The sequence below is a fragment of the Cupressus sempervirens genome, chromosome 7 (assembly GCF_028749045.1).
Source record: "Cupressus sempervirens isolate cs-2001-9-10 chromosome 7, ASM2874904v1, whole genome shotgun sequence".
In the NCBI taxonomy this organism is placed as follows: domain Eukaryota; kingdom Viridiplantae; phylum Streptophyta; class Pinopsida; order Cupressales; family Cupressaceae; genus Cupressus; species Cupressus sempervirens.
Genome location: NC_143124.1, coordinates 135,096,505 through 135,118,958, shown reverse-complemented (window position 1 = coordinate 135,118,958; position 22,454 = coordinate 135,096,505). Strand labels below are relative to the sequence as shown.

At 36.2% G+C, this 22,454-nt stretch overlaps 1 protein-coding gene across 3 annotated transcripts in view; it reads left to right on the top strand.

The window, feature by feature from the left end:
- Nucleotides 1-1,271: 1,271 nt before the first annotated feature.
- The window catches only part of LOC149545874 (uncharacterized), a 205,368-nt gene continuing 184,185 nt past the window's right edge, over nt 1,272-22,454 (top strand). For 2 of the 3 annotated variants that reach the window (XM_089790862.1, XM_089790861.1), the window contains exons 1-4: nt 1,272-1,549; nt 9,697-10,260; nt 10,398-11,579; nt 11,675-12,002. In XM_089790862.1, the coding sequence (XP_089646988.1) occupies nt 1,421-1,549; nt 9,697-10,260; nt 10,398-11,579; nt 11,675-12,002 (2,203 nt within the window). In that variant the 5' untranslated portion in view covers nt 1,272-1,420. The remainder of the gene's footprint in view (nt 1,550-9,696; nt 10,261-10,397; nt 11,580-11,674; nt 12,003-22,454) is intronic. The other variant, XM_089790863.1, reaches the window with a different exon arrangement.

The following is a 22,454-nucleotide window of genomic DNA, read 5'->3' as shown; positions in this document are numbered from 1 at the left end:
TTAAATCATCAACATCAACCTAAAAACTCAATTACCATTGTATTTATTTTTTGATATCAAAATTAAAAAAATTCTATTAAAAATTTTGTTTAATAGAAAAATTAAATTAATCACATAACATTTCCACTATTCATTTTTTTAGGGTACATAAATTTCTAAATTTTGATTTGTGAACTATTTACCATGAACATTTAAAATCATATTTTATGATCTTTAGTTCTCTAAACACAATGATAGATGATCAAGTATGACAAAAATATTCTAATCTTAATGATGGATCATGAAGTCAAACATTTTAATTTTAATAATAGATCGTGAAGTATGATATGCAATGTTCATGATAATATGATCATAAAGAATTAGAGCAATACCATCCAAATTCTCTAATAGTAATGATAGATCATGAATTATGATGTAAAACATTCTAATCCTCAATTATTCTAAATGCATATTCACAACATATATAATAAAAAAAATTACAATATAGTTCATTGTTAAATACCTAATCTCCCTTTCCTACTTTTAAATCTTAAAAATTAAAATAATTTCTCACTACAAAAACAAGGGTTTTCTTTTGAATCGTAAGGCAAAGAATCCACCACATAAACATATATAAGATAGTGGAACGAAGTAGTGACTACTATGCAACTTATATGCACCAAGACTAGTCTTAAATAGTCTCAAGTCTTTAATATACAAATGAAATGCACTCAGATGTATACAAATTGACTGGCTAAAACCAAAGTTGGCCTAAGCCGACAACAATGAAAAAGAAACATTAGTAGGAGAACAATTTTGTTGGATATTTCCCGGCGGAACATCAAGTACGATGTGTGCATGTACAATTGGCCATGTGAATCAATCAAATCACTCGTCTGTGCTGCCATTAATATATTCTTTACTTTTCTTTGCTTAACGAGCAAGACTTCACTCCATTTAACCGTCACAGCCACGAAAGGCGATGTGTTCCTGTTTTCAAATTCAGCTGACATCCAGCGAAGCGCAGGGTCTATAAAGTTTGTTATAAGAAAAAATTTGAAGCTCGAAAGAAGACACTGAATTTCTGTAGGAGTTCAACGGATATGCATTGGAGCGGGAGGGTAAATAAGTCTGTTTTAAGAAAAGGATTTGAAGCTTGAAAGTGGCCTTTAAATTTCCGGAGTTTAATTGATATGCATTGGAGCGGCAGGGTGAATAAGTTTGTTTTAAGAAAGGATTTAATTCTCAAAAGCAGCCATTGAAGCTCCGGAGGAGTTCAAATGATATCAATTGGAACGGCAGGGTAAATAAATATGTTTTGAGAAAGAATTTGAAGCTCGAATTCGGCCATGAAATTTCTGGAGGAGCTCGACTGATATGCAATGGAGCGGCAGGGTATGTAAATCTGTTTTAAGAAAGGTTTTGAAGCTCGAAAGCAGCCATGGAGTTTCTGGAGGAGTTCGGTAGGAGTCGGGGTTGGCAGAAGAACAACGTGAAAGAACAGTTTGAGGAATTGGTGCTCAAATGGACCGTCCAGGACATTACGAATGAGAATCTCTACCATCATAAGGTCAGATATATATAATTTACAGAAATGTAGTTATTTTTGTAACTGCATGTAAATGCTTTTGAGAAGGGTTTAGTTAAAGGTGATTTACAGTCGTCAGGTTTCACAAAACCTATACTGGGTTAGGATTGAGAGCACAATATAAGAATCTTTTCCCTGTTTTTGTTAGGAAAAAATTAACTAAAAGAAGATAAAATGTATGTCTTAAAATAATAGAGGAAGACAAAAATTTGGTTTTAGAGAGATGAGTTGTATGATATTCAATTTTTTAATGGTTGATGAGTAGTTATTTTATATAAAAGCACATCAGTTTTAGCCTGGATTGTTTAGACTAAGGAAATCTCTTGTTTGTTTTTGTTCGGAAAATTTTGACTAACAGAAGATTTTAAGAACGGAAGAAATTTAGTTTTAGAGGGGATGAGCTGTATGATAGTTATTACATTTTTAAAAGGGTTGATGAATAGTTATTTTATATAAGAGCACATCAGTTTTAGGCTGAATCTTTTAGATTAAGGAATCTCTTCTCTTTTTTTGTTGGGAAAATGTGACTAAGAGAGGATAAAATGTATACCTTGTAATAATAGAGAAAGACAGAAATTTAGTTTTAGAGGGGATGAGTTATATAATAGTTATTCAAATTTTTAAAGGGTTGATGAATAGTTATTTTATATAAGGGCACATCAGTTTTAGGCTGAATCTTTTAGACTAAGGAATCTCTTCCCTGTTTTTGTTGGGAAAATTTCAACTAAGAGAGGATAAAATGAATACCTTAAAATAATAGAGAAAGACATAAATTTAGTTTTAGAGTGGATGAGTTGTATGATAGTTATTCAAATTTTTAAAGGGTTGATGAATAGTCATTTTACATAAGAGCGCATCACTTTTAGGCTGAATCTTTTACACTAAGGGCTCTAGACTGAAGAGTATATCAACCTCATCTCTGATTTTTTCATTATGTTTAGAGCTTCCTAGTAAGACAGACTTGATCATTACTACGCTCATTAAAAATCTCCCATTCTCAAATATATTCCAAAGATAGTATAACAGATATATTTGTGTATAGAAATTTCATATAAATGTGTCTTTAAAATGATTGATTAAAATAGTAGTAGTGTATGTATGGAAAAGTCTCAAAGAGGAAATTAGAGTCTTGAAAGTATTAAAATAGCGGAGGAGCTTATAGATACAAGTGTTACACATGAACTTCCAAAGGTTTGATTTTGGAAGGGATAGTTACTAAAACTAAACTAGTTCAATTTTTCTCTTTAATTTTAGAAATGTTGAGATCAATTTTTGATTGCATCCTCGCAAAGTAAATGTGTAATGGTAAACCATACAACTTTTGATTAATTTTCAATGATGTTTATGTTATCTTCTTCTTAGTTCAATTTGGAATCTTGGTGTAAAACTCAATCTAGATCAGTTTCTTGACAGAACATTAACCCTTTTCAATTTGGAATTCAAGATTGGTTTGTGGTTTGTTGTATAAAAGGTCAAACCTTTATTCATTATGATCAACTAGACAATAGGAAATATCTTATCACATCAGTTCAAAGAAACCATTTCATTATCATCTTCCAAATTTGGAGTGACAAATAGTCATTTCTCAAGGTCATCGAATTGATTTACCTAAGGGTTTGATTAAGGAGACTGTTGATCTTACTTTAAGGGGCTTAGACTTCTTATAAGATGTTGATAAATATTTGTTAGTCTTGCATTGCAATTCTAGATATTCAAAAGTGAGGTGAACCAATATTAGTTTGATGACTTCTTAGGTTGATTTTGCACTACATAGGTTGATTAGGAGGAGAATATATTTTTGTGTTGTGAAATCAAATCAAATTGATTGTGGATCATGAATTCATCCCATAGCTTAAAAAAGTAGTTATTCGATTTTACATTATGAAGTCAAATTTGATATCATATCAATAATTAGATCGAAGAGTAAATCCATTAAGCCACACTTAGAAGTAAGTAGCCCTAACCCATTTGACATTTTGAAAAGTACTTGATTAATTACTTATTATTATCTTAGCTTATAAATATAGAATAGTTTTTACACTTAATTATTGTACTACATATTTGAAAACGAATTATATTTTCATTTTCACTTAGAAAATGGATTAGTTGAAGATAATTAATTACTATGATACTTGGTGCTGAGAAAAATATTTAATTTTATGAACATATAATTTTTGTATTCCTCGTTTTCAAAATAAAGGCATGCATTTCAAATTTGTGAAAGTTAAATAATATGAGTACTATTTATATATTTGTATATACATACATTTTGTTTCATTTTTTTACATCTATACATATATAGACATGCAAATATGTGTATATACATCTATGCGTGTACACATTTATTGAAAAAAGATATATCTTGAGTATGGGTGATGATAAAGGTTCTTGTATTATAATGAACGTAATATGTTTGGATTTAGATATAGAAGGGTAACACTTGAAAACACAAATGAAAAATAAGCAATATGTTGAATATGTATATAAGGACATTTGACATAACAAATAATAATAAGTTGTCCTCTATTTATTTACGTATCTCTTCTATATTAGCTGAAGACAACAATTTATTTTTAATTGTCATTGGATTTTACTTATAAGATAATAGAATTTTTTTTTAGTTGTTATTACGTTAAATACAAAATTGAGAATATAATATATAATAGAATTTGTTTTTAGTTGATATTACATTAAATACAAATTTGAGAATATAATATATAGCTACTAATTCTATGTCAATTCTCAAATGATTAATCTCAAATTTAAGTTATCTTTTTAATGAGGTTGGGGTGGCACTTCTTATGGGGATTATTAATAGTTCTTTGGTAGGTTCACTATCAAATTGTTATTTGATTTTACTTATAAGATAATAGAATTTGTTTTAGTTGTTACTAAATTAAATACAAAATTGAGAATATAATATATAGCTACTAATTCTATGTCAATTCTCAAATGATTAATCTCAAATTTAAGTTATCTTTTTAATGAGGTTGGGGTGACACTTCTTATGGGGATTATTAATAGTGCTATGGTAGGTTCACTATCAAAATGCATGTCAAGCTTGCAAGATAAAAGCTTTGTAAGTCTAAAGTAATACTAGGAAAGAGCAGACTTTGAGCACTTGCTATCATGTTGGAGTTGAGAATTAACCTCACAACTCCTATTAAATCATTTGCAAGTGAAATGCCTATCACATCTGAAGAGTAAAAACCATGATTAATGTAATGCACCACAGAGAGAATTGAATCAAAGAGGAATAAGAAAACAGAGACAAAAACCTATATGCAAACCCTAAGAGAATAAAAAAAAGCGTAAGAATCTTCATGAAATAACAAATATTAAAATATGTGGATTTTTATAACCCCATAATTTTATAGAATAGAAACAATAGATATAGTATGAAACCAACCAAACATATAATTCACACTAAAATACTCAAAAATATTCTTTTAAATTAAAAAATCCAATAGATTAATCTATTGCACTCTTGCTTAAGCACATAACCATTCACAATATAAACAAAAACTCAACCCTCATACGCTTACGTATATCAATAAACACATCTAAAATGATCTTATAATTTCATATAAATATATTAAAATCATGAACATAAAAATCTTATATACAGCTTCAGAAAGTAAAATAGAAATACAACTGAAAATATAGAAAAAATTATTCAAATATTTAATATAAAAAAACCACTATCTAACACATCACAACACATCACACAGAATAAATATCTACTAAGACCCAATGCTCTCTATTTCTTTCCTCATCGATGTCATAATATAAAAGTAGTAGTGAAACATAAGAAAACAATGTTCAACTAATTAACATAAAATGTGCACTTCTTCAACACATTATAAGTAGTAAATATCTGTTGAAGACAAAGGCCATTTTCTTTTTAGGCTTAGTTTTTTTTGGATTTGAATTCCAATACAAATTTATTGTTTAGAATGCATTTTGCAATAAGGTGGGGTGAAAATGAATGACATTTTATTAGGGAATATGCAGTTTAAGAAGATAAAAGTATTCAGTATGAAAATAGTTTTTAAGATTAAAACAATTTAAAAATTTGAATCATTTATTTGATGAAGATAAATTCAATTAGATTGCGAGAAAAATTCTATATAAAGATAATTTAAGACACTTATTCTTTGATCTTTAAAATTAGCCAAGGTCATTAATATCATTAATTCTTTCATTCCTAAAACAGGGTGCCAATCTTCTGTTGTCTATAATTGATCCAGCTGCCAGTGTGCAAATTAAACATTTCCTACTGCTTACTAATTGACATTGTATTTATTGATTTTGCACAAAAAATTGTGTAAATAGATTTTCAAATGAAATGAAAGGAAAGATTTTAATGATACCCACAAGACCACCCTAGCAGTCTTGAAGACCAGCCTAATAGTCTTGTGTAACCTTGCCTCTTCGACTGAATGCGTTCGTGAGCAATTTTCATTTCTCCTTTAATATTAAGTTTTAACATTGCAGTTTACGTGTCATGACTTTTAGTTATGCTCTAGCGTGGATTTATCATGATGCAGGCCATTCACTACAATGACATATTCTTATAATGGGCTTTCATTCCACATCAATTCTCCTTGGTCTATTTTGTTTTTCAAGATTTTGGAAGTCTGACGCTATAATCTAAATCAGGATGCTTAGTCAAGAGAGTCCATGTGAGGATCTGTGTTCAGGAATCCTAATTCTAAGGATTCAATTTGGTGTTGAACAACGTTGGTAAACAGGTTAATCGTTGCGAAAGATTCCAAGGTTTGTTTAATGATCACGAGCAGTGATGAATTGAACCAACGAATGGAAAAATCGTTCTGAGATTAATGGTTCTTAGAAAAATATTTCTGCTGCGAACATGAGAACATAAAACGTGATGATAAATTACATCATCAACTAGAGCACAGTAACTCTCATATCATCTGCAAAACAAAAACGGAAGGTGAAAAAATAAGCATAAGAAGAAACTAATTTAACATCAGAACAATTTTTTTCGAAAAGAAATGTTTAACATCAGAAAAACAAATCTTTGTTTGAATCTAAAAGAATCTCAGAGACTCCCTTTTTCCCGTGTACATAGCGCTCTCCTTTTAGCAGCGGAAAAGACCCCCTGCGTCAACAATTACATCAGTATTTAAGAGAAACTTCAAAAGGTAAAACATCCATTTTTCTTCTAAAGATATTTCAAGCATACGAGTAGATACTTTGACTCTTTAAATCCTGAAGTTTCTTTTCAATTCTCCTTTTCGAAAATAGCTCGGATTCGCATACAGGACAATTTCCTGCACTTCAATCTTTCTTTTCTATCACTCCGAATCATGATGCTAAGTAACTCATATATCTGGTCGATGCTTCACATTCCCTTAACTTAAACGTTCATTAAAGCTTATCTACGGAGGTTCGCTAATCGATATTTCTATGCTGTTGATGGAGATGGAAAATGTATTTCAAGTAGCACAGTTTAGGGTCCTCCCTGAAAACACTTACTATTGGTCTCGAACACAAAATGCGTAACTAGACACTAAAGGGAACAATGAAGATCACCCAGTCTTTCTTTAATAACAGGAACCAAACAGCTTCCCTTCCCGACTTCCCATTTGCTCATAACCAACACAACGCATGATAGTCAAAACGAACAGCACCTGTCCCACACTCTGTAATATCATTTCTAAGTTTTTCTAGCTGCCTCTCTTTTGCAGTCTCAAGTCCATTGCGATCTAGGTTTCCTTGCTCCAACCTTTTATGAAGGCCTTCCAAGACATCACGTATCATTGGATGCAAATATACCTCTTTGAAGGAGAATATCGTTGAAGTTTATGAAATGTGACCATATATGCCCGATAATTTTTTTATAAAACCTTTTCACCAAATTCATTTACATTCCTTGACTGCATTTCACATAGATTGTCGACGTTGAATGCTTTTCCATGAGAAGATTTCACAAATAGTCATCTCAGAGTATCCTTTCACTATCCCGTGCACTGTCAAAAGTAAAGCTGTGGAATAAGATATTGAATAGCACCTTACTCTACTCCCTATGTACAGTACCAGTTCGATAACAGTGGTTGAGAAAGATAGACCCTCTTTCTTTCATTCTTAAATCTGAAAATTTACATTCCATTATCAACATTTGTATCCAATGGATTGCTTGATTCAGGACGTCTAGAAGGCAACATAATTATTCATCGATTTTGCTTATGACATGCATCTTCTTCATTGATATTGGTTTTATACGTATCATTTGATCTCGGCTTTAATAATCCTCTTCTGACAAGGTCAACCAAATATGAGAATGTTTTGACAACTGTTGGACAAGTCAAATTTTGGGCCTCACTGTGTACCCAGGTCACGTGTTATTGGGCCTTGTTTTGACCTTCTTGCATTGGTGTTTGCTAAGTCATGGCGAGTCTTGTAACACTGCACCACATATCTCTGTTGCCTTTGTGAGAGAAATTGATTGGGATTTGATTTGAATCAAAATAAAGGGAAAACAAATTATGCTTTTTGTTGATATCGATTATTCAATTCCCCAAGATGCTCCTATATCGATGGTTAATAGGAAAATGATGAAGTTAAAAATGTGAAATTTGTATTTAGAGCTTGTAGGTTAATAATCATATTCACGGAAATGGCATGGCTCAATTCCACAATTGTGGATCTGATCCAAGGCTGCAAAGGGTAGATTTAGTAGCCAAGCCTAGACTCTTGGAATGTGTGAAAGGGAAACAAATTGCAGTAAATCTATTTGTCAACTTACATGTAAAACTGGTTAATGCATTAAAATAACTTACTCACCATGGGTCAAAAATTTAAAAATATAGGAAGAAACAGCATGGATATGAATTTTTACCATTTCACTTAATTACATTTGGAAGATGTAATCCTCTTCTCCACCTTTGCTAATATACGCTCTACATCATTCAAAAGCTTTTTTAACTTCAATCTGTTGCTATACATCTTCTCCATAGGAACCCAACATACAATGGTGACCTCTTCTAGATGCAGTGGTTGCACTGCTGCTCATACAGATGCGTTTCAAACAGTTATGTACATGATGAGAGGGTTGCTTATGAGTTATTAATACATCAATAAATTTTGGCCATTGTTAAATAACAATTATCAATCAAGAGAAATAATGCGAAGTCCAGAATTCCTTTGTCACTTAGCAAATTCTTGGAGTCTGCAAATAGCCAAGGTGAAAATAAGATTGTTGTTTATGTCAATTAGCAAATTCTTGGAGTCTGCAAATAGCAAAGGAGAAAATAAGATTGTTGTTTATTTTTGGTTAGAAACACTGGCTCATTGGAATGATGAATAGCTGATGTATCCAAGAATATCATTTATCAGATTAAGTGGCAGAACTTAATCTTTATATGCTCTCTCTGTCTGCAACTTATCTTCCATCACTGCACAGCCATTAATTACAGATGGATCCAATACTGCGTGATGAATAACACAAGGTTGGAGATCTAAGTGCATTTCAGGGAATTCCCCAAACGGAGTTATCTGATACGAACAAAAGTTTGGTGGATTAATTGACCACTTAACCTAATGATAATCGACAATTATAAGTGAACTGGCTATTTAAATGTTCTTTTCTAAGAATTTCATGCTCTTTAAGCAATACTTATTTTTGGCCTTAAAATTTCATTTAGCATATATTTTTAGTGCACGTGAAATATCATTCTTGATTTCAAAGATTATTCAGCATACAAAAATACCTGTTTACCTGTAATCTTTGTATTATTTTCCTATAACATCAATATTTCCATCATCTTTCATTTGTATTGACAGTTCGTTTACGGTTCTTTTTTCCTAAAATTTAAAATGTTTGAAGATGATTGAATAGAAGGAATGATTTGTGCTGACAGTACAAGTAAATTTTCCTTTCTCCGAAATTTTATTTGTTTCATGACAACTGAATAGTGTGCATGACTTAATGTATTGATGTGAGGCAATAATTTCTAGTTGAGTTGGACCAAATTTATCTATTTTTAAAAAAATTACTTCTTTCATATAGATGCAAATGGTAGCCAATCCATCAGAACAATAGCTTTTTCTCATACAGATGGACTTTATAAGTTTTAGTAATTTATATGTTGGGTTTTCAGGTTAATGATATTCCAGAGACATTTACGTCTGTAGGAGAATACCTTGGTTCATTTGTTTGGCCACTAGTTGAAGAAATGCGAGCGAAACTTCAACAGCGCCTGGAATCTATTTGTCAAGCATGTGCAGCAATGAAATTTCAGGTCAAAACACAGCTATCAGAAGGTGTGATAGAGACATATGACATGCTTATTGACAGGGAGCCTGATACAGGAGAGGACAAGGAGAAAGAAAGTTTGAAGTTGAAACCAATGGATATTCTCATGCTATCCAAAAAATTACCTGAGAATCTGGATTTCTTAAATGATGAGTACTTGTTAGCTTTAGTCCATAGCACCAACTATGATGATGCAACTTCGGATAAATTGACAGCGACAGTGAAGGCATATGTGTGCTACGGACATCCCTTTACATCAACAAGTGACAATATGAAGACTAAATACTTTGCTTTCAATCTCAGTAGTATCATATCGTGTTCGAGAATTTGGAATGCTTTACATACTCATTTGGGAGTTAAGGAACAAAGTACGGCCATGCTCTGTAAGGCAATAAATCTGAATACAGTGGTATGTACTTGGATTGTCTTGAGTTTTATGTATATTGTAATTGTTTTGTTTGGTCATTGTTTATGAAAAAAAGAACTACATTTTCTTGCAGACAAGCTGGAAGATTTGCACTAATCTGAATTTGATGGGATTTTTAGGATTATCACAAGGCATGTGGAGAAGTGGAAGAAGAAAATTTTGAGAAATTCAAGAGCAAGCACTTCATGCCCCATAATTTCAATGATTCTCAAGTTTCTGCTGTATTCCAAGCAGTTAATACTATTGAATCTAATTTTTCTTCGGATATACAGTTGATCCAGGGCCCCCCAGGAACAGGGAAGACCTCGACACTGATCTCACTTCTTTCCATCTTAGTCCATGAGAAGCTCAAAGTAGTTGTGTGTGCGCCCACAAATGCAGCAGTATCAGAAGTGGCAATGAGATTCATCAATATTGTTAATAGTCCATCTGGATGTTGTCCTGATACAGAGAATTTTCCTTGTGTCTTGAGTTTGAGTGATCTCCTACTCGTAGGAAATGAGGAGAGATTTGATCCTGAAGGTATTTTTGGAGACATTTTCCTTACATATCGAGTTGATCGTTTGTCAAAATGTTTCCTACCAATGACTGGATGGAGGCATAGGGTGATATCACTTCTTGACTTTCTTGAATCAGCTGTTTCCCAGTATGAAGTTTTTCAACAAACACCAAAAGAAACAGGCTTGATTGATTTTTCAGAGTACCTCAAGCAGACACTGAAAAAGTTAACCTCAGAATTTTATGAAGGTGCAAGAACATTAATAAATGATTTACCAGGGGGCTTATCAGGAAAACATGAATTGAAATGTTTGATCAACATTGTTCAATCTTTTGTGAATCTTGTTGAAGATAATAAAATCAAAGAAAGAGTCCTTAGAGAATGTTTTTGCAGTAATAGTGAAGGTCTGGGAGAGGCAGAAGGGTTAACAGGTAAATTTAATGAGAATATTCGTCATGATAAGAAAGACTTAAAGGTTAATCTTTATATGAAGAGATGTGAGTGTATCCAATTGCTGAGAAAGCATTTATCTAGTGGAACTGATATTGCCTGCATGGCCCAAACATTCATCTCCACTGAGGGAATAGAGAAGATGTGCATGTTGCATGCAAAATTGGTATTTTCAACAGTCTCATCATCTGCTAAAAGGTGCATGAATGCTACATCATTTGACTGCTTGATTATTGATGAAGCAGCACAGCTTACAGAAGCTGAGTCAACTATTGCATTGCAAATCAGAGGTTTGAGACATGCAATACTTATAGGAGATCCAAATCAATTGGCTGAAACAGTTATTAGCAAGGTTTGTATTTATTAGGTTAATTTGTTGTGTCTTTGTTTCTGTTTGGTATAATGCTCAATTTTTTATTTTAAAGGTATCTTGTGTTTGACTTGCAGATATCACAGGAAGCAGGATATGGTAGAAGTCTTTTTGAAAGATTACAGCATCTTGGTCATCCTGTCCATCTTCTAAATACACAATATCGCATGCATCCATTGATATGTCAATTCCCAAATATGGAGTTTTATGGTAACTGTATCATAAATGGTCCCAATGTTAAAAAGGAACCAAATGGCATTGCATATATTAAATCTGAAATGTATGGAACATATGCATTTATTAATATAGAAGATGGAAAAGAAGAGGAAGAGGAATCTAGTAAGAGCAAGCGGAATATTGTTGAGGCCTCTGTCGTCTTGTACATACTCTCAAAACTTTACAAAGGTAATGCTTTCTCATGCTTGATCAATAACCTATCAATATATAAATAGAAATACTGATTTAATCATTTTTTAAATGTGTACATTTTGGTGGCTACTATGTTTTGTCTCTAATCGATCCATAATTTGAGTGGGACATGTTTTCCATATAGGGTAGACAAATACTTATTGCATTAATAGATTAGAATGTAACATAGAATAGAGACTTATTTCATATAAGAAAATATGCAATTCCAATTACAATGATGATCCATAAATCCATTCGGACAATGTACATATGCTTCCTGAAGGAGTGACTCGACTATCATGCGACCTTTCAGATACCAATTCTACTTGTCGACTATAATAGTTTTTACCGACAACATCATCCCCCCCAAAAGTAAAGTCATCTCCGGACGACAAAATAGAGACAACTTATACATCAAAACTCAAATTATAATTCAACCACTAATTACATCAAGATTTAAACAACTAAGAAGAAGAGGGATGCGTCCCTGGTGTAGTAGACACCCCCTGTGCTCTAAGCTCATTCAGTTGTGCTCGTAGCTCACGCACATGCTTGGTCCGTATCTTTTGATCTGCTTCAGCCTACATCTAAATCTCCAAGGCTGTTTGCATCATCTTGGCAATCTCTCCAAGCTCTACCTCCTTTTTTGTAGACTCCTATTGTAGCCGACTCTTCTCTCACCTAGCCTCATCCAGTTGAGCCATAAATGCTATCCTTTGGACTTCTAAGCTTCTCTTTCTGACTCCCAAGCTGCCTTCTTTGCAGGTAGATCCACCTTCACTATTGCTAACCTGGTAGTTGACTCCTCCCGAGCCCTCTCTGTCGCTTCTTGGTCTGCCTGGCTCCATTGAAGAGCATAATAAGCATCACGATATATCTGGACTACGTCACTATTTAGAGTCTCTATGCAACTCTCCACAACCGACTCTCTAGTAGTCGCCCAACCTTTGCTCATCTTCAAAGTCTCTACTCTAGGCTATCCGCGCTCCTCAAAACAAACTAGAAAGGCAGCTAAGTACCCTACTCTCATGAAGGATATGGCGTGCTCTAGCTCCTGCACCACTAAATCCAAAGCATGTGTCTGTGCAAAGATCACCACTTAGAAAGCTTGAGTCACTACATCAGCTAGAAATGTCTTCACATCCTCTCCCATCGATGTCTCTAGCCTCATTGTAAGCTGCTGGGTACCCATAGTTGTCTTCATTGTTTCTATCATCCGCTCAACAGTGCTATTTGTTGATGAGTGTGGTATCTCATCAATCAATGTCAGGTGGCTCTCCTCCACTTGTGTCTGCGTGCCTACAAGATCTCCTTCCGGGGCTACTTCTCGCTCAAGTGAAAGAATGCTCGACACTTTTGGTGCTGGTGTGTGTTAAACCTCGTAATCGAGTATGTGCTCAATTTTTGAGATTTACTTGCCTTGCTCAGCTCCTTTGCCACTGACGTTGCTAAGAATGTTGCGTCTATAGTAACCACCATGTCTGAGCCCACTACATCTAAGTGAACATCGTGTGTCCTCAAACCCTCACCTATTTTTGTCTGTATCGATATCTTCATCACTCCCTCCTTTGTCTCTACCTCATCATCGGGTATAATTGTGGCTATATGTGTCTCAACCCCTATCTCTAGTAGAACCATGATTGTAGCTGACAAAACCTCTCGATCGATTGAAGGTTCAGCAACTCCTGAAGGCACTAATGCTGGTCGGAGTGATGGTTGAGGTACTAGCCATGCTACTGGTCCAATTGTTATGGCGACTGGAGTCATAACCACAGGTTGCCTAAATTGCCCAAATCTAGGAATGTGCATGCTTGCTGGAACTAAGTGAGTGGGATGTAGCTGCGAGGAAACTTGGAAATAATAGTGGTGGTGCTATGATAACTTCAACTTCCTCATCATCCTCCTTGTCCTCCACTTCCTCCTCCGAGTTGTCAGTGTCTTTGAAGGATGTGTCCCATCTCCCACTATCCGTGTTCCCGTGCTCAGAGATTTCTACCTCCTGTTGCATCCTCTTTTGTCCAATGGTCTTTTGCCCTCGGGGAGTATCAAGGTGCTTTCATTGCATGATCAGAGGCTCCCCTAGTTTTATTGGACCTGGCTTGATCTCCAGTATCATCCGTGTTGGAGCATCAAGAAATAGACCAATGGCGTAGTGTGGCGTATATAATGTTTTGTGCTGCAATATCATGAATTCATTCATCGCTCAACCAGTACAGATGCTCAGTCATACACTTTGCCATTTATGATGTTGTTCATCATGGTCACCTGTAGAAATGAGATGTTTGATGCCCTACTTGATCCAGTGAGTCAATTTTTTACTAGGTCCATCAAAAAATGCCAGTGTCCATGCACATCAGATTTCTTCAATCCCCTTCCCTTCAAAGTATCCATTAGGGCTTCGCTTTCTACCTGAGACCAATTCCCACATACTAGTTCTCCCAGCTACGCCTTGACTTCCTGATCCAGTGTCTTTGGCTTGTTATTTTTTTTCCTCCCTGCGCATGACCAGGTATGCTGAACACATTGGTGAAGTCTACAGCTCTAAAAGATATCATGAGATTTTGTCCTAGGTATGGAAATGAGCTTGTTCGCGAGAATAGGTAATAGGTTTCTAGCATGGTGTGGAGAAAACCCTCGAAGTTGCGAATGCAGAATATTGGCATCTGCGACGCCCATTCCACCTATGCCCTCCATATGCCCTACTTCACAAAATGGTCATTCAAGGTCTACTGCCACCATTTTCTACGCTCCAACCTGTTCAAACCCTAGAACGTCACATTCTGAGTTGTGAGGTGCATAGTTGCAGCGGTTGTGCCCTTTCCTTCTTTTTGCCTGTACTTCTTGCAATACACACACCCAATGGTAAAGCCTGTACGTTCCTGTTCATTGTGCCGCTTGCAGAATCTTCTAATTTCTTCTTCCACACTTTCTTCCCGGATGAATGCATAACTGCCACCTCTTTTGTCTTTTTCTGTGAGGATAGAAAAACGGAAACAGTTGGGTTAGTTACAACTTACCTCGAGCTTTTCCCTTTTTCAGCGTCCATATGACTCTTGAGAGATGGCCCTTCTTAAGTTTATTGCTCACATGCCCCCAGTGATGTGTTAGGTTTTGCTGTCGCACGTCTTTGTGAGTTGACTTTATGTACTGCAAGTGATTTTTCTTGTTGCCATATAGGTGCCAACTCCTCGCTCACCTCTCCTTAATCCGTATGTTGAGATCTTGCTGTATCCTTAATCCCTTTATTCCTCAAGTCATTTTGTATCCACACTTGCATCCACATTTGCATCCACACTATGTCTTCTTAAGATGATTATTAATTGTTGTGTTCGTGCTTGTTTATAATACCTTTCCCTCTCGTGAACCCTGCCAGGCTGCATGGTGACTTCTTCCAACCTCAATGTTTTCCACTCTATGCGATAGACCTTGTAATTTATTCACACATGCTTTCCTATTGTATGACACTCTTAATGTTCCCTTGCTCTGTAGCCCTGCATCGGCTTAGGCCGTACAATATCCTCTACACTGCATCGGTTTAGACTGTACAATATGCTCTACATTACATCGGCTTAGCCGTACGGCTTGTGTTCTACTTCTAATCGAGTCTTCAAAATCGTACAGTATTCATATTTGGCAGTTTGTAGCACTTTGCTAAGTCCATATGGTATACGCTGCTCTTCTTGCTATGTTAGTACAATATGTTGTATACCCCTTTTCTACAAGGTTTGGACATCATACAGTAAAACTCTTTTCCTTGTGGGATCTTGGAACTTGCAAGTCCGTACATTGTACGGTACTCTTTAACTAGTTTGTGATTGCCTTGGCCATATAATAGTCCTCTTGGCCGTTTGGTGTTGAAACTTGCTTCACCTTTGCGCTTTCATTATTGCCGTACGATCATATGGTCTCCCCAGTATTCCTCCCTATAGTTGTATGGTAAGTTTGTATTCTTGTGACCTTTTGTTTTAGCCATACGTAGCAGCAGTCAACAACGATCTTTTTCTCCCAAACCGTACAGTACATACATGTGCTCTTTCTCTCTGATGTTGGCTGGTTGAATAGTGAGTACGACTTTGTTTTTGTTTGCTCCACTTTTCATTGGCCGTATGGTACTTACCTTTATTTGTTGAAGCCGTACAGTGATGCCTATTGTCCTTTGATGAATGCATTGTTTTCCTCTGTTTGTACGGTAATCTTCCTGTTACTCCACTACAATAATCTTTATGTATATTTATTATTATATTACTACTTCGTCTATTTTGCACATTTTTATTATAACTATCTATATATATATTACTATTATCTATTATTTATTATTATATTTTTATATTGCTTCTTAGTTGTTCGTTCGGGTCTCATTCTCTCGCAGGTCTTTATTCATTTCATGATATATTTTTAATTTCGACCTATTTACTGCATCTGTTAGCTCCTTTCCATCCAACATCCATTGCTTTATTGCTCCGTTATTGCCCACTTCACGAATTTTATATGGCCCAACCCATTTCACTTTGAATTTTCCTAGTTTGATTTCATTACGCCCATTGTACTTCAATACTAGTTGGCCCGGTTGAAACTTGTTTGAGTTTTTAAGTGCTTGTTGTGCCATACCTTGCGTCTGCACTGTGAAACTTCGGTAGCCCATTGTGCTTGTAATCACCGTTCGTCAAGTTTATTCAGGTTGTGCAATCTTTCCCTAAGACTTTCCATATCTCCCAACTTGTTTTCGATTGCTATTCGCAGACTTGGTACCATGGACTCTATTGGTACTACGGCTTCCTGCTCATACATAAGAAGGAACAAAGTGTGTCCTGTTGTGACTTTGTACGAGGAATGTTATGCGGTAGCTTTTTCTTCCAATCCTCACCTTCAATTGCGCAGGACTTGTAGATTACTGCAACCAAGATCTTGTTTGTGGCTTCTGCTTGTCCGTTTGCTCTAGGATAGTACAGGCTCGGTAGAGAATGATATATTTTGAACCCTGTGGTCAGTAGTCGGATGACGTGATTGACGAAATGTCCCTCACGGTCGCTTGTCAACTGTAGCAGGATTTCATACCTTGTGATGATTTTCTCGTAGATGAATCTCATCGTGCTTACTATAGAGTTGTTTGGTAGGGCCCGCATTTCTACCCACTTGTAAGGTACTTCATTGCTACAGCAATGTACCTGCATCTTTGGATTTTACTCACCTTGAGGGGTCTGACAAAGTCCAACCCTCGACGTTCAAATAATTCCTGAGCATGTGAAGGGTTCAGAGGCATGAAATTTCTCTTCAGTGGTTTCCTAGCCCTCTAACATTTATCGCACGCAACGACCCAGTCCTTGGCGTCCTTGTGCACAGTTGGCCACCATAACCCTGCCAAAAGTATTTTCCACGCAGTTGTATCCGATCCCATATGTCCTCCTGCGGGTCCTTCATGTGCTTCCTTCAATACCTTTAGTATTTCTTCTTCTAGAACACATTGTCGTAAAATTTGGTTGAGTCCCATCTTATACAACAACCCGTTGATCAATTGAAACATTCGACTTCTCAACACCAGTTTCCTCCTCTCGTTTGGTGACATTTTTGTAGGAAATCACCCGTCGAAAGATATTGCCGAATACTCGCATACCAGGACGGTAGTACAACAATCTAGAATAGTTGTGCGTTGGGAAAATTGTTGACTCCCTCCGATGGTTCTCTTGATTTGATCGTCGATAAATGATCCGTGCTTACGTGGATTTTCCCAAGCTATACCTTTAAATGTAAACCCTTGTAACAGTAATAGCCATCTGCTTATCCATCCTTGGATGATTCATGAGATATAACAATGCTTGATGATCTACACAAAATATGAATGGAATCGCCAATAGATAATGTCTAAACTTCTTTATGTATACCATTCTGAGAGCCTCTCACTCTATTGTACTATAATTCTTTTCTACTTTAGATAGTAGTCTACTCGCAAAGTACATCAGATGATCCAATCCGTGATCACTTGTCTATGCCAACGTTGCTCCAATTGCGTAGTTCGATGCGTCGACATGGACATAGAACTCCTTGTCCTAGTTCGGATAAGCTAGGATAGATGCAATGGCTAATCGTGTTTTTAATCCCTCGAAGGCTTCATTCTGCTCTGCTTCCCATTTGTATGGTTCGCCTTTGCAAGTTAGTGTATCAAGTAGGTAAGATATTTTTGCAAAATTCTAAATGAACCTTCGGTAGTATCCTATGTGTCCCGGGAATGATTTTACCTTTGTCACATTTGTCGAAGGTGTCATTTCCAAAATGACCTAGATTTTGTGAGGATCCGTCTTTGATCTTGCTTTGCATATGATGTGTCTCAATAGATTCCTCTGTGGTATGATGAAATTGCACTTCTTTGGGTTTAGTGCCAGTCTTGCTCATTTGCATCTTTCCATGCATTCTTTGAGTGTGGTCAGATGCTTGTCCTCTGTACTGAAAATTATGTTGGAGCATTGCATAGACCGAAGGACATCGTGTTGTAGGCATATACTCCATCTTCTACCATGAAGGTTTCTTTGAGCCTATCTTCTTCCGCGATGGATATCTAGTTGTATCCAGAAAATCCATCCATGAATGAATAGATTTCATGCCCCACAACTTCTTCCAAAATACTGTCGGTGAATTGTATCAGGGATGGATCCTTAATCATTACTGCATTCAAGCATTGAAAGTCCACACATATCCTTATTTGAGTGGTGTCTTTCTTCAGAGATATCACAATTGGTGATACCTACTCGCTTGTCTGTACCTTAAAAATAATGCCTACTTCAAGCATTCGGTTGATCTAATCAATGACCCGTGTGACATAGTTTTTGTTCATCTGGTACGACAGCTTCTGTACAGGTATTGCTCCTATCATTGGTATATGGTGGACACATAATTTTGATAGTACCTCTTTCAGGTCCTTATACATCCATGCAAAAACATCCTTATATTCCATAATTATTTTAAATGCTGCCACTTTTAGAATTAGATTCCAGTCATCTCCCACAAATATATTTTCTGGTTAGCCTCGCCCCCTAAGTTCATTGTCTTTATTGACAGTTCTTCGTATTTAATAGGCTTGTCTTCACTAAATTTATGTGCTAATGTTTCGTCTATTTGTGCTTCTCCCTCCTTCACTTCTCTATATTCCTTTGGGAATTCACTTTCCTCTCATTTATTTCCTTCCTCGACCCCTAATGTATGGCAACTCGAAAATAGCTCATAGTCCTCCATTTGCTAAATTCAGGTTGTCATCGTAGGCCATTTACTGAATTCAGGTTGTCATCGTTGGACCCTCCTAGTTTGAGGATACCTTCTTCATTGGGTCCCATTAATTTTTTTCCTTCATCATCTCGTTCACCTTCGGAATTTGATGATGTTGTCTCCTCTCCTACCCTCTGTGTATGGACAAAGTATTCTGTTTCCAGTCATGTTCTACTTTCGCTTGTACTAGCCAACCCTATCCAAGGATGGCATCGTACCCTTTTCTTTTTAATGGTATAACCACGAAATCCAGTAAGAATGGTTGTGTCTCGGTGGTTACAGGTTGCTCCATTAGGGTCCCCAAAGTCTTGATCCCATGCTGATCGGTGGTGAGCAGTTGAAGTGTAGGTGGCCATAAAGTAGGTTGCACCAACATCTTCCATATATCTTCTGATAGTACATTCACTCCTGATCCTCCATTTGCGATTGTGTCCATGAGGATGGTTCTGAGAAAACCCATTTCTACTACTGCATGATGTCTTCCTGTAGTGAGTGCAAGTAGCATTGGGTTTGCTGCAGTCGTTCCATTCCATCTTGTGTGTCTTTTCCTAGCTCTTCCATCACCTTTGGAAGTGGTATCATGTTCAAAATTGTAGTCCGTAGCTAAGGCATTGTAAGAAGGTCATTCAACTTCATAGTCTTAGTTTGCATCACCTATCATATGATATTTTGTTCTGCCAGGTTCCTCCTTGAGGTGCTGACAATGTCCTTTGTTTGCGATTTTTCAGTTTCCATTTCTTTTTCCACTTCTGCACACACTTGTTGCAACCTTTTCTTTTCTTCTTTTGGATTTGGTACTTTTTCACTTGCGTGCGAGTGATAGATAAGGTCTCTTCATTACATGTTTCTATACTTAACAGAATCACCCCTTGCTTAGAGCATTTCGAATCCTTATGGTCTCTAGGGCCACACCATTTGCACAACAGTTTTGGTGTTCCCTTCGTGGTACAGTCTCTGGTGAAGTGTCTAGAGGTTGCACGCACGACATTGTATCATTTGCCGTCCACTCGGATCGTACTATATTCGGCTTTGGCCACCATTGTTGTTGTTGTTATTGTTGTTGCTGCCCCATTCGTGTCGGTTGTTGTTTCGATACCCTCCTGAGGTTGCGTTATTGTTTGTATTCGTTCTTGCTTCTGAGGTGGACATTTCCTATGTTAGCAATACTTGTTGGTGTCCCTTCGTTTTCATATTGAACAGGCATTCTTTGGTGGAATGTCCCGCAATTTGGCAGATATCACAAAATTGTTTCTTAGGGCAGCAACCCTTTGTGTGGCCCTCCTTACAATCCGTACATCACAATTCCCCTTCTCTCGTTCGGCCAGGATTCTTTTTCATGTTTTTGAACTCCATCATATGTAACATGTCATTCTGTAGTGCTCATACCTTTTTACTTGATTCTACGTTGCTGCTACTTTCGGAGGATGAATCTTCTGAGTCCGACGATCTGTCTTTCTTCTTTTTGCCTGTTTTCTGTTCACCAACCCTTTCTTCAACCTGTCAGCTGGTTGGCTTTCCATTTTTCCTACCAACTCTTTTAGCCTCCTTGCATACATGCAGATTGTTTCATTCTTTCCTTGTTTAGTATTGTAGATTTCCGCTACTCTTTTGTTATCATCCCTTAGTAGTTGGAACTCTGCTATGAATTCTTTCTTGACGTATGAACATGAAGTTAATTTCTGTGGATTGGCATTCGAAAATATAATTAATTGCTACACCCCGTAGGGTCGTCGGAAACTGTCAGACCCAATCATCCTAGTCCATTACACTTTTCGCCATCCATATTGTTTCACATGTTTTACAGTGTCTAATTGGATCGGCCGTCTCATTGCCATTAAACTTTGGTAATATTTCCTTAGGTCCTGTCATTGTTAATTTCATTTGAATCTATGGTACTTGTTGCGCACCTTCTCTGTTCTGTGTATTTGTGTTGTTCTGAGTACCCATGTTGTTCTGCACAACTGTGGTACTCGGTTTGAAGAGATCTTTAAGCAAAGTTGTTTGATTCTCTACTTGTATCTGTTGGTCAGGTGTATCGAGAATGAAGAGTTCACCCCACGCTCTTGCTCCTTCTTTTTGCCTGTACTTTTTGCAATACACGCACCCAATGGTAAAGCCTGTACGTTCCTGTTCATTGTGCTGCTTGTAGAATCTTCTTCTAATTTCTTCTTCCACACTTTCTTCCTGGATGAATGCATAACTGCCACCTCTTTTGTCTTTTTGTGTGAAGATAGAAAAACGGAAACAATTTAATTTTTCCACTTAGCTTATAAACCTTCAGAGTTTGTTAACCTCTGCCTTGCTTCAGTCCTGTACTTTTACAAAGATGGAATTATGAAAGCCCTTCAGAGACCCAAGGATCTTTGTCTTAGTTTCATGAAGAAAATAATAGAGTTCTTCCTTATTATTTCCTTATGAAGTCTTTTCCAATGTGTGTTTAATGTCTAGTTTATTCCTTGTTTGCCTGACAATGATGTTTCTCCTTTTTTTCTGTATGAAATATAACCAATATATGTGTTGTGTTTCTAATTAATAACCTATGTTGTGTCTGCCGGAATATCTTAGTTATATATCTTAATATCCCCTGTATATGCTTGGCTTTAATTATACAAGAGTTGAGAGCTCTAACCTATCTGCGTGGTCACTATTAAAACGAATCTATCAGCCGTTGAAATGAAGGAGCGTGTTATTGGATGTTGCTCCCACCATTGATGATGTCTGATGTGAGGGGATTTTAATTTTGTCTTAAGTTCACTAATAATACTGTCGGAGATGATGAAATGTAGATTCAAATATGGCTTCCTTGTATTCTAAATACAATTATATGTTGGGGGATGCTTGTACATCCAAGAGTAATATTCTTTAGCTCGATATGGTATCTGAAATCCTTCTTCGATTTAGATCTGATTTTTCAATCTCAAATCCTTCCGTAATGTCTCTATTTGAACTCGTGATTGGTGTACATTAGATCTATTGTTCCAGTGATTTCTTAGATGCTTGTTCCTTTCACTTGATTGTCTCTAGAATGGATGCCCGAACTTGTAAGTCTTATTTCTCTTCTTGATGTTCCCTTTTTCTCAGCTTCCCCCATGAATTGGTAATCTCTTCTGTGCAATGACTGGCCACTCTTCCGACGCAAATGAATGTGCTATGCTGATAGGTGAAATTGTTTCTATGACCTTTGATTCTGGATAA